At 53.1% G+C, this 12,791-nt stretch overlaps 1 protein-coding gene across 6 annotated transcripts in view; it reads right to left on the reverse strand.

The window, feature by feature from the left end:
• NR6A1 (nuclear receptor subfamily 6 group A member 1) overlaps window positions 1–12,791 on the reverse strand; it is a 290,975-nt gene that overhangs the window by 79,996 nt on the left and 198,188 nt on the right. For all 6 annotated transcript variants that reach the window (XM_075579388.1, XM_075579387.1, XM_075579384.1 and 3 more), the window contains one exon: window positions 5,305–5,360. In XM_075579388.1, the coding sequence (XP_075435503.1) occupies window positions 5,305–5,360 (56 nt within the window). The remainder of the gene's footprint in view (window positions 1–5,304; window positions 5,361–12,791) is intronic.

Here is a 12,791-nt window from a genome sequence, read left to right on the forward strand (position 1 = left end):
TCTGAGACGCGGAAGAAGCGAACACTGCTGTGACGACCGAGGAGAATTTGGTTGTGAGTGTTGATATTTATTTTGTAATAAAATGCTATGTTTTGAGTATAACACACTGTCCACGTTTGCCCATTAATTTCCGGGGGACCTACAGCCAGAGAACACCAGAAGACAACCCTCCTGAAAGAGGATTGAGTAAAGAAAAGAAACCTTTTCAACGCAGTTTACTTGCACATGGCCGTGTAAGTAGTTCCATTCACTTATCTCATGTTATTGACACCTGTGCTATACCACTGTTTGCAGGCATTGACTGTGGCAACTTGACCACTTGTGCTGATCTCAGTGGGCAATTGGTGTTATACCAACCCCCCTAGTGGGACAATTGATAGTATTACATCCACCTTTCTCTGTTCTGCACTCCCCTTACCTTTCTCCATTCTCAGCCTCTCTGAAGGAATCTCTGTTCTGCAGCACTGCTTCTATATCCCTCTGCTGCTATTCTTTACATGGGACAGGGGCTGCTGGCCAATCAGAGCAAACCTGATTGTCCACTCTTTCACACTCACCAAATGTCTGTAACACCTCCACGCCCCCAAACATCCTCTCAATACACATTTATCTGCAGGAACCTCCGCTGATTAAATCAGAGTCCCCTCCATACAAATGTACCTCCCATGCAAATCCCATTACAAGTCTGCTATCTTAGAAATGAGTACACACAGTCACATAAACCAATGAACACTTTACTGGCTGACTACCAAATCACATCACAGTGCTTACACATAGATCACAAAACACTTCACCTCATATTACTTGCTCAACTAGACTTAGGGATTGCATTAACAGGGAATAAAGGGATTTGGGATACATTATTACATACATAGTGCATTATGCATTCCCTGTTCTCCCCAGATATTAAATACATTTGGTTGCAATAAGCCTTACATAGGTGGCCAAGTTACACAGATTTAGGAGTAGCTAGCTGGGCTTCATCCCAGTTTTGTGGTGTCAGCTAGCCCTACCGTCACACCGGTATTACCTCTCTGTGCGTGTATACCAGTATTACTGCTCTGGGTGTGTCCGTGTATACCGGTATTGCCTCTCTGGGCGTGTATGTGTACCGGTATTACCTCTTTGGGCGTGTATGTGTATACCGGTATTACCTCTCTGGGTGTGTATGTGTATACCTGTATTACCCCTATGCACGCGTATGTGTATACCCGTATTACCTCTCTGGGCGTGTATGTGTATACCCGTATTACCTCTCTGGGCGTGTATGTGTATACCCGTATTACCTCTCTGGGCGTGTATGAGGATACCCGTATTACCTCTCTGGGCGTGTAAGAGGATACCGGTATTACCTCTCTGGGTGTGTATGTGTATACCGGTATTACCTCTCTGGACGTGTATGTGTATACCGGTATTACCTCTCTGGGCGTGTGTGTATACCGGTATTACCTCTCTGGGCGTGTGTGTATACCAGTATTACCTCTCTGGGCCTGTATGTGTATACCGGTATTACCTCTCTGGGCGTGTATGTGTATACCGGTATTACATCTCTGGGCGTGTATGTGTATACCGGTATTACCTCTCTGGACGTGTATGTGTATACCGGTATTACCTCTCTGGGCGTGTATGTGTATACCGGTATTACCTCTCTGGGCGTGTATGTGTATACCGATATTACCTCTCTGGGCGTGTATGTGTATACCGGTATTACCTCTCTGGGCGTGTATGTGTATACCGGTATTACCTCTCTGGGCGTGTATGTGTATACCGATATTACCTCTCTGGGCGTGTATGTGTATACCGGTATTACCTCTCTGGGCGTGTATGTGTATACCGGTATTACCTCTCTGGGCGTGTATGTGTATACCGATATTACCTCTCTGGGCGTGTATGTGTATACCGGTATTACCTCTCTGGGCGTGTATGTGTATACCGGTATTACCTCTCTGGACGTGTATGTGTATACCGGTATTACCTCTCTGGGCGTGTATGTGTACACCGACCGGTATTACCTCTCTGGGCGTGTATGTGTATACCGGTATTACATCTCTGGGCGTGTATGTGTATACCGGTATTACCTCTCTGGACGTGTATGTGTATACCGGTATTACCTCTCTGGGCGTGTATGTGTATACCGGTATTACCTCTCTGGGCGTGTATGTGTATACCGATATTACCTCTCTGGGCGTGTATGTGTATACCGGTATTACCTCTCTGGGCGTGTATGTGTATACCGGTATTACCTCTCTGGACGTGTATGTGTATACCGGTATTACCTCTCTGGGCGTGTATGTGTACACCGACCGGTATTACCTCTCTGGGTGTGTATGTGTATACCGGTATTACCTCTCTAGGGGTGTATGTGTATACCGGTATTACCTCTCTGGGCGTGTATGTGTATACCGATATTACCTCTCTGGGCGTGTATGTGTATACCGGTATTACCCCTATGCACGTGTATGTGTATACCGGTATTACCTCTCTGGGCGTGTGTGTGTATACCGGTATTACCTCTCTGGGCATATATGTGTATACTGGTATTACCTCTCTGGGTGTGTATGTGTATACCGGTATTACCCCTATGCACGTGTATGTGTATACCGGTATTACCTCTCTGGGTGTGTATGTATATACTGGTATTACCTCTCTGGGCGTGTATGTATATACCGGTATTACCTCTCTGGGTGTGTATGTATATACCGGTATTACCTCTCTGGGTGTGTATCTGTATACCGGTATTACCTCTCTGGGCGTGTATGTGTATACCGGTATTACCTCTCTGGGCGTGTGTGTGTATACCGGTATTACCTCTCTGGGTGTGTATGTATATACCGGTATTACCCCTATGCACGCGTATGTGTATACCGGTATTACCTCTCTGGGTGTGTATGTGTATACCGGTATTACCTCTCTGGACGTGTATGTGTATACCGGTATTACCTCTCTTGGCGTGTGTGTATACCGGTATTACCTCTCTGGACGTGTATGTGTATACCGGTATTACCTCTCTGGGCCTGTATGTGTATACCGGTATTACCTCTCTGGGCGTGTATGTGTATACCGGTATTACATCTCTGGACGTGTATGTGTATACCGGTATTACCTCTCTGGACGTGTATGTGTATACCGGTATTACCTCTCTGGGCGTGTATGTGTATACCGGTATTACCTCTCTGGACGTGTATGTGTATACCGGTATTACCTCTCTGGGGGTGTATGTGTATACCAGTATTACCTCTCTGGTCGTGTATGTGTATACCGATATTACCTCTCTGGGCGTGTATGTGTATACCAGTATTACCTCTCTGGGCGTGTATGTGTATACCGGTATTACCTCTCTGGGCGTGTATGTATATACTGGTATTACCTCTCTGAGCGTGTATGTATATACCGGTATTACCTCTCTGGGTGTGTATGTATATACCGGTATTACCTCTCTGGGCGTGTGTGTGTGTATACCAGTATAACCTCTCTGGGCGTGTATGTGTATACCGGTATTACCTCTCTGGGCGTGTGTGTGTATACCGGTATTAACACTCTGGGCGTGTATGTGTATACCGGTATTACCTCTCTGGGCGTGTATGTGTATACCAGTATTACCTCTCTGGGCGTGTATGTGTATACCGGTATTACCTCTCTGGGCGTGTATGTGTATACCGGTATTACCTCTCTGGGCGTGTATGTGTATACCAGTATTACCTCTCTGGGCGCGTATGTGTATACCGGTATTACCTCTCTGGGCGTGTATGTGTATACCGGTATTACCTCTCTGGGCGTGTATGTGTATACCGGTATTACCTCTCTGGGCGTGTATGTGTATACCGGTATTACCTCTCTGGGTGTGTATGTGTATACCGGTATTACCTCTCTGGGCGTGTGTGTGTATACCGGTATTACCTCTCTGGGCGTGTATGTGTATACCGGTATTACCTCTCTGGGCGTGTATGTGTATACCGGTATTACCTCTCTGGACGTGTATGTGTATACCGGTATTACCTCTCTGGGGGTGTATGTGTATACCAGTATTACCTCTCTGGTCGTGTATGTGTATACCGATATTACCTCTCTGGGCGTGTATGTGTATACCAGTATTACCTCTCTGGGCGTGTATGTGTATACCGGTATTACCTCTCTGGGCGTGTATGTATATACTGGTATTACCTCTCTGAGCGTGTATGCATATACCGGTATTACCTCTCTGGGTGTGTATGTATATACCGGTATTACCTCTCTGGGCGTGTGTGTGTATACCAGTATAACCTCTCTGGGCGTGTATGTGTATACCGGTATTACCTCTCTGGGCGTGTGTGTGTATACCGGTATTAACACTCTGGGCGTGTATGTGTATACCGGTATTACCTCTCTGGGCGTGTATGTGTATACCAGTATTACCTCTCTGGGCGTGTATGTGTATACCGGTATTACCTCTCTGGGCGTGTATGTGTATACCGGTATTACCTCTCTGGGCGTGTATGTGTATACCAGTATTACCTCTCTGGGCGTGTATGTGTATACCGGTATTACCTCTCTGGGCGTGTATGTGTATACCGGTATTACCTCTCTGGGCGTGTATGTGTATACCGGTATTACCTCTCTGGGCGTGTATGTGTATACCGGTATTACCTCTCTGGGTGTGTATGTGTATACCGGTATTACCTCTCTGGGCGTGTGTGTGTATACCGGTATTACCTCTCTGGGCGTGTATGTATATACCGGTATTACCTCTCTGGGCGTGTGAGTGTATACCGGTATTACCTCTCTGGACATAGTGACCTGACCGGCTTGGGGGTGGGGGGGGGATGGGAATTCCACGAGCAGGGAGAGAGCAGGGCTGCTGCTAGGGAGCTGGGCAGCTTCCTCCATCCTGATTGTCTGCATTACCCAGCATCAGCCAATCAGGAGAAGGTATCAGAATCCTGGGGGTGAGGCCAGGGAGAGGAGGAAACTGCATGGAGCAGAGAGAGGTGAGAGGGATGGGTGTGTGTATGTCTCGAGCGTGTCGCACCTTTCGCCATTGTGTTTTTGGAGAAGCCACCTAGACACCATAGCAGGGGTTAATATAACATACTTATTGAGCGTTACGCCCACACCCGGGGGAAGCTTAACATTCCGAAGGGAGGTTCCTGGACGAATGACCGCATGTTACTTTGCCGCCTGGTGGTACTTCCGAAGTGACGGTGCAGCCACCTTCAGGGTGGAATACTGAAGCTCATTACCTAGGGGGTCAGGGATTGTATTACTAGCCAAGTACAGGGGATAACAGGGGCCCACTGACAGATATAACCCCAGCAGCGCTGTGCTCACCTGCACGGGTCCGATGCTCTTGTTTCTACCGCCTGGCATCCCGTCCTCTCTGATCGCTGAAACACAAGCAAACCGCGGTCAGAGACGCGTGGCAGAGACGCGGTGTAACACGGCTGTGTGATACCAGATTATCCCGGGCAGAGACGGGCGCGGTGTAACACGGCAGTGTGATAATACCAGATTATCCCGGGCAGAGACGGGCGCGGTGTAACACGGCGGTGTGATAATACCAGATTATCCCGGGCAGAGACGGGCGCGGTGTAACACGGCGGTGTGATAATACCAGATTATCCCGGGCAGAGACGCACGCGGTGTAACACGGCGGTGTGATAATACCAGATTATCCCGGGCAGAGACGCACGCGGTGTAACACGGCGGTGTGATAACACCAGATTATCCCGGGCAGAGACGCGCGCGGTGTAACACGGCGGTGTGTGATAATACCAGATTATCCCGGGCAGAGACGCGCGCGGTGTAACACGGCGGTGTGATAATACCAGATTATCCAGGGCAGAGACGCGCGCGGTGTAACACGGCGGTGTGTGATAATACCAGATTATCCCGGGCAGAGACGGGCGCGGTGTAACACGGCGGTGTGATAATACCAGATTATCCAGGGCAGAGACGGGCGCGGTGTAACCTTGGCGGTGTGATAATACCAGATTATCCCGGGCAGAGACGCGCACGGTGTAACACGGCGGTGTGATAATACCAGATTATCCAGGGCAGAGACGCGCGCGGTGTAACACGGCGGTGTGTGATAATACCAGATTATCCCGGACAGAGACGCACGCGGTGTAACACGGCGGTGTGAGATAATACCAGATTATCCCGGGCAGAGACGCGCGCGGTGTAACACGGCTGTGTGATAATACCAGATTATCCAGGGCAGAGACGGGCGCGGTGTAACCTTGGCGGTGTGATAATACCAGATTATCCCGGGCAGAGACGCGCGCGGTGTAACACGGCGGTGTGATAATACCAGATTATCCCGGGCAGAGACGGGCGCGGTGTAACACGGCGGTGTGAGATAATACCAGATTATCCAGGGCAGAGACGCGCGCGGTGTAACACGGCGGTGTGTGATAATACCAGATTATCCCGGGCAGAGACGCACGCGGTGTAACACGGCGGTGTGTGATAATACCAGATTATCCCGGGCAGAGACGCACGCGGTGTAACACGGCGGTGTGTGATAATACCAGATTATCCCGGGCAGAGACGCGCGCGGTGTAACACGGCGGTGTGTGATAATACCAGATTATCCCGGGCAGAGACGCGCGCGGTGTAACACGGCGGTGTGAGATAATACCAGATTATCCCGGGCAGAGACGCGCGCGGTGTAACACGGCGGTGTGATAATACCAGATTATCCCGGGCAGAGACGGACGCGGTGTAACACGGCTGTGTGATAATACCAGATTATCCCGGGCAGAGACGCGCGCGGTGTAACACGGCGGTGAGTGATGATACCAGATTATCCAGGGCAGAGACAGGCGCGGTGTAACACGGCAGTGTGATGATACCAGATTATCCAGGGCAGAGACGGGCGCGGTGTAACACGGCGGTGTGATAATACCAGATTATCCCGGGCAGAGACGCACACGGTGTAACACGGCGGTGTGATAATACCAGATTATCCCGGGCAGAGACGCGCGCGGTGTAACACGGCGGTGTGTGATAATACCAGATTATCCAGGGCAGAGACGGGCGCGGTGTAACACGGCGGTGTGATAATACCAGATTATCCAGGGCAGAGACGGGCGCGGTGTAACACGGCGGTGTGATAATACCAGATTATCCCGGGCAGAGACGGGCGCGGTGTAACACGGCGGTGTGATAATACCAGATTATCCCGGGCAGAGACGGGCGCGGTGTAACACGGCGGTGTGTGATAATACCAGATTATCCCGGGCAGAGACGCACGCGGTGTAACACGGCGGTGTGATAATACCAGATTATCCCGGGCAGAGACGCACGCGGTGTAACACGGCGGTGTGATAATACCAGATTATCCCGGGCAGAGACGGGCGCGGTGTAACACGGCGGTGTGATAATACCAGATTATCCCGGGCAGAGACGGGCGCGGTGTAACACGGCGGTGTGATAATACCAGATTATCCAGGGCAGAGACGGGCGCGGTGTAACACGGCGGTGTGATAATACCAGATTATCCCGGGCAGAGACGGGCGCGGTGTAACACGGCGGTGTGATAATACCAGATTATCCCGGGCAGAGACGCACGCGGTGTAACACGGTGGTGTGATAATACCAGATTATCCAGGGCAGAGACGGGCGCGGTGTAACACGGCGGTGTGTGATAATACCAGATTATCCCGGGCAGAGACGCACGCGGTGTAACACGGCGGTGTGATAATACCAGATTATCCCGGACAGAGACGCACGCGGTGTAACACGGCGGTGTGATAACACCAGATTATCCCGGGCAGAGACGCGCGCGGTGTAACACGGCGGTGTGATAATACCAGATTATCCCGGGCAGAGACGGGCGCGGTGTAACACGGCGGTGTGATAATACCAGATTATCCAGGGCAGAGACGGGCGCGGTGTAACACGGCGGTGTGATAATACCAGATTATCCCGGACAGAGACGCACGCGGTGTAACACGGCGGTGTGATAATACCAGATTATCCCGGGCAGAGACGCACGCGGTGTAACACGGCGGTGTGATAATACCAGATTATCCCGGACAGAGACGCACGCGGTGTAACACGGCGGTGTGATAATACCAGATTATCCCGGGCAGAGACGCGCGCGGTGTAACACGGCGGTGTGATAATACCAGATTATCCAGGGCAGAGACGGGCGCGGTGTAACACGGCGGTGTGATAATACCAGATTATCCAGGGCAGAGACGTGCGCGGTGTAACATGGCGGTGTCTGATAATACCAGATTATCCCGGGCAGAGACGGGCGCGGTGTAACACGGCGGTGTGATAATACCAGATTATCCAGGGCAGAGACGCGCGCGGTGTAACACGGCAGTGTGATAATACCAGATTATCCAGGGCAGAGACGGGCGCGGTGTAACACGGCGGTGTGATAATACCATATTATCCCGGGCAGAGACGCGCGCGGTGTAACACGGCGGTGTGATAACACCAGATTATCCCGGGCAGAGACGCGCGCGGTGTAACACGGCGGTGTGATAATACCAGATTATCCCGGGCAGAGACGGGCGCGGTGTAACACGGCGGTGTGATACCAGATTATCCCGGGCAGAGACGGGCGCGGTGTAACACGGCGGTGTGAGAATACCAGATTATCCCGGGCAGAGACGCACGCGGTGTGATAACATCAGATTATCCCGGGCAGAGACGCGCGCGGTGTAAAACAACGGTGAGTGATGATACCAGATTATCCCGGGCAGAGAGGCGAGCGGTGTAACACGGCGGTGTGATAAAACCAGATTATCCCGGGCACAGACGGGCGCGGTGTAACACGGCGGTGTGAGAATACCAGATTATCCAGGGCAGAGACGGGCGCAGTGTAACACGGCGGTGTGAGAATACCAGATTATCCAGGGCAGAGACGTGCGCGGTGTAACATGGCGGTGTCTGATAATACCAGATTATCCAGGGCAGAGACGGGCGCGGTGTAACATGGCGGTGTGTGATAATACCAAATTATCCAGGGCAGAGACGGGCGCGGTGTAACACGGCGGTGTGTGATAATACCAGATTATCCCGGGCAGAGACGGGCGCGGTGTAACACGGCGGTGTGTGATAATACCAGATTATCCCGGGCAGAGACAGGCGCGGTGTAACACGGCGATGTGATAATACCAGATTATCCCGGGCAGAGACGCACGCGGTGTAACACGGCGGTGTGTGATAATACCAGATTATCCAGGGCAGAGACGCGCGCGGTGTAACACGGCGGTGTGTGATAATACCAGATTATCCCTGGCGGAGACGCGCGCGGTGTAACACGGCGGTGTGATAACACCAGATTATCCCGGGCAGAGACGCGCGCGGTGTGATAACACCAGATAATCACGAGCAGAGACGCACGGCGGTGTGATAACATCAGATTATCCCGGGCAGAGACGCACGCGGTGTAACACGGCGGTGTGATAATACCAGATTATCCCGGGCAGAGACAAGCGCGGTGTAACACGGCAGTGTGATAATACCAGATTATCCCGGGCAGAGACGCGCGCGGTGTAACACGGCGGTGTGATAATACCAGATTATCCCGGGCAGAGACAGGCGCGGTGTAACACGGCAGTGTGATAATACCAGATTATCCCGGGCAGAGACAGGCGCGGTGTAACACGGCGGTGTGATAATACCAGATTATCCCGGGCAGAGACAGGCGCAGTGTAACACGGCGGTGTGATAACACCAGATTATCCCGGGCAGAGACAGGCGCGGTGTAACACGGCGGTGTGATAATACCAGATTATCCCGGGCAGAGACGGGCGCGGTGTAACACGGCGGTGTGTGATAATACCAGATTATCCCGGGCAGAGACGGGCGCGGTGTAACACGGCGGTGTGATAATACCAGATTATCCCGGGCAGAGACGCGCGCGGTGTAACACGGCGGTGTGATAACACCAGATTATCCCGGGCAGAGACAGGCGCGGTGTAACACGGCGGTGTGTGATAATACCAGATTATCCCTGGCGGAGACGCGCGCGGTGTAACACGGCGGTGTGATAACACCAGATTATCCCGGGCAGAGACGCGCGCGGTGTGATAACACCAGATAATCACGAGCAGAGACGCACGGCGGTGTGATAACATCAGATTATCCCGGGCAGAGACGGGCGCGGTGTAACACGGCGGTGTGATAATACCAGATTATCCCGGGCAGAGACGCACGCGGTGTAACACGGCGGTGTGATAATACCAGATTATCCCGGGCAGAGACGCACGCGGTGTAACACGGCGGTGTGATAATACCAGATTATCCCGAACAGAGACGGGCGCGGTGTAACACGGCGGTGTGATAATACCAGATTATCCCGGGCAGAGACAGGCGCGGTGTAACACGGCGGTGTGTGATAATACCAGATTATCCCTGGCGGAGACGCGCGCGGTGTAACACGGCGGTGTGATAACACCAGATTATCCCGGGCAGAGACGCGCGCTGTGTGATAACACCAGATAATCACGAGCAGAGACGCACGGCGGTGTGATGACATCAGATTATCCCGGGCAGAGACGCACGCGGTGTAACACGGCGGTGTGATAATACCAGATTATCCCGGGCAGAGACGCACGCGGTGTAACACGGCGGTGTGATAATACCAGATTATCCCGGGCAGAGACGCACGCGGTGTAACACGGCGGTGTGATAATACCAGATTATCCCGGACAGAGACGGGCGCGGTGTAACACGGCGGTGTGATAATACCAGATTATCCCGGGCAGAGACGGGCGCGGTGTAACACGGCGGTGTGATAATACCAGATTATCCCGGGCAGAGACGGGCGCGGTGTAACACGGCGGTGTGTGATAATACCAGATTATCCCGGGCAGAGATGGGCGCGGTGTAACACGGCGGTGTGTGATAATACCAGATTATCCCGGGCAGAGACGCGGTGTAACACGGCGGTGTGCGTTATATTACAGTCTTTACTGCACGGGGAAATACCAGAATATTATCCAATGTTTTAGCCCCAATATAAATTCTAGTGCTTCTCTCTCTGCTGCCACAAGGCGGCGCTCATTCACTGCTATACCAAGGTCAACCTATTAATTCTCCCCCCCCTCCCCACTCCCCACTAACCTGTATCAGTTGAACTCATACAATCAATGTTGGTAACCTAACCTCCTGGGCGCATCCTGCAAACCATTGCACTGGAGAGAGCTCCATTTTAATTTTTTCATTTCCCGGACACTTCCTAATTTAAACGCTTACAAATCCCACGGGCGTTGGAAGGAAATAAAAGATCTCTCAAACACAAACTAGGCGGGGGCACTTAACCCCGTCGCTGCCAGAGGGGACCGGCTATCAGACCTTAACCCGCACACACTGCGGTGTGACATTAGCCACATTTCTGTGCTACCAATATTACAGTGCGGCCCGTGTGGTCGTTGAGGGGTTAATTTACCTGAAACCCAACCACCGTCTCCCCAGTGACCTCCGCAGTGACCTCCCCAGTGACCTCACAGGTTCCTCAGGTGTCTGACATTCCCTGCATTTCAAAGGCACAAGATGTGCAGGGGTCATAAAGGCCGGCACCGCACCCCCCCCCCCGCTTCCTGCCTCCCCGCATCAGTAAGGAACATGCAGCTATTGTGACCGGTCAAATGGTCGGGAGGTTTCAGGACTCTGCTGCATGTCCAAGATCATTCCCATGCCCCAACTACAGCGACCACGGGACGGCCGCGGCCCCACACACAGCTCCCCCCACAGCAGGGGCGGCTCCCTGCAGGTATTAGGAAGGGTAAGGGGACAGAGCACATTCAATCATTATAATCCCCTCATCTGACCCCTCTCACGTCCACATGTAAAACACGTTTGATTTTTAACTCCGTAACATTGGAAAGATTCGCCCTTTCCTTATTCTCTCCCGCCTCGTCTACTGTACCAGCCACACGGCGCTGAGCGGGCACGCAGTTACTGTACCAGCCACACGGCGCTGAGCGGGCACGCAGTTACTGTACCAGTCACACGGCGCCGAGCGGGCACGCAGTTACTGTACCAGTCACACGGCGCTGAGCGGGCACGCAGTTACTGTACCAGTCACACGGCGCTGAGCGGGCACGCAGTTACTGTACCAGTCACACGGCGCTGAGCGGGCGCGCAGTTACTGTACCAGTCACACGGCGCTGAGCGGGCACTGTACCAGCCACACGGCGCTGAGCGGGCACGCAGTTACTGTACCAGTCACACGGCGCTGAGCGGGCACTGTACCAGCCACACGGCGCTGAGCGGGCACGCAGTTACTGTACCAGTCACACGGCGCTGAGCGGGCACGCAGTTACTGTACCAGTCACACGGCGCTGAGCGGGCACGCAGTTACTGTACCAGTCACACGGCGCTGAGCGGGCACGCAGTTACTGTACCAGTCACACGGCGCTGAGCGGGCACGCAGTTACTGTACCAGTCACACGGCGCTGAGCGGGCACTGTACCAGTCACACGGCGCTGAGCGGGCACGCAGTTACTGTACCAGTCACACGGCGCTGAGCGGGCACGCAGTTACTGTACCAGTCACACGGCGCTGAGCGGGCACGCAGTTACTGTACCAGTCACACGGCGCTGAGCGGGCACGCAGTTACAGTACCAGTCACACGGCGCCGAGCGGGCACGCAGTTACTGTACCAGTCACACGGCGCTGAGCGGGCACGCAGTTACTGTACCAGTCACACGGCGCCGAGCGGGCACGCAGTTACTGTACCAGTCACACGGCGCTGAGCGGGCGCGCAGTTACAGTACCAGTCACACGGCGCTGAGCGGGCACGCAGTTACTGTACCAGTCACACGGCGCTGAGCGGGCACGCAGTTACT

Source organism: Ascaphus truei, chromosome 21 (genome assembly GCF_040206685.1).
Source record: "Ascaphus truei isolate aAscTru1 chromosome 21, aAscTru1.hap1, whole genome shotgun sequence".
Taxonomy (NCBI): Eukaryota; Metazoa; Chordata; class Amphibia; order Anura; family Ascaphidae; genus Ascaphus; species Ascaphus truei.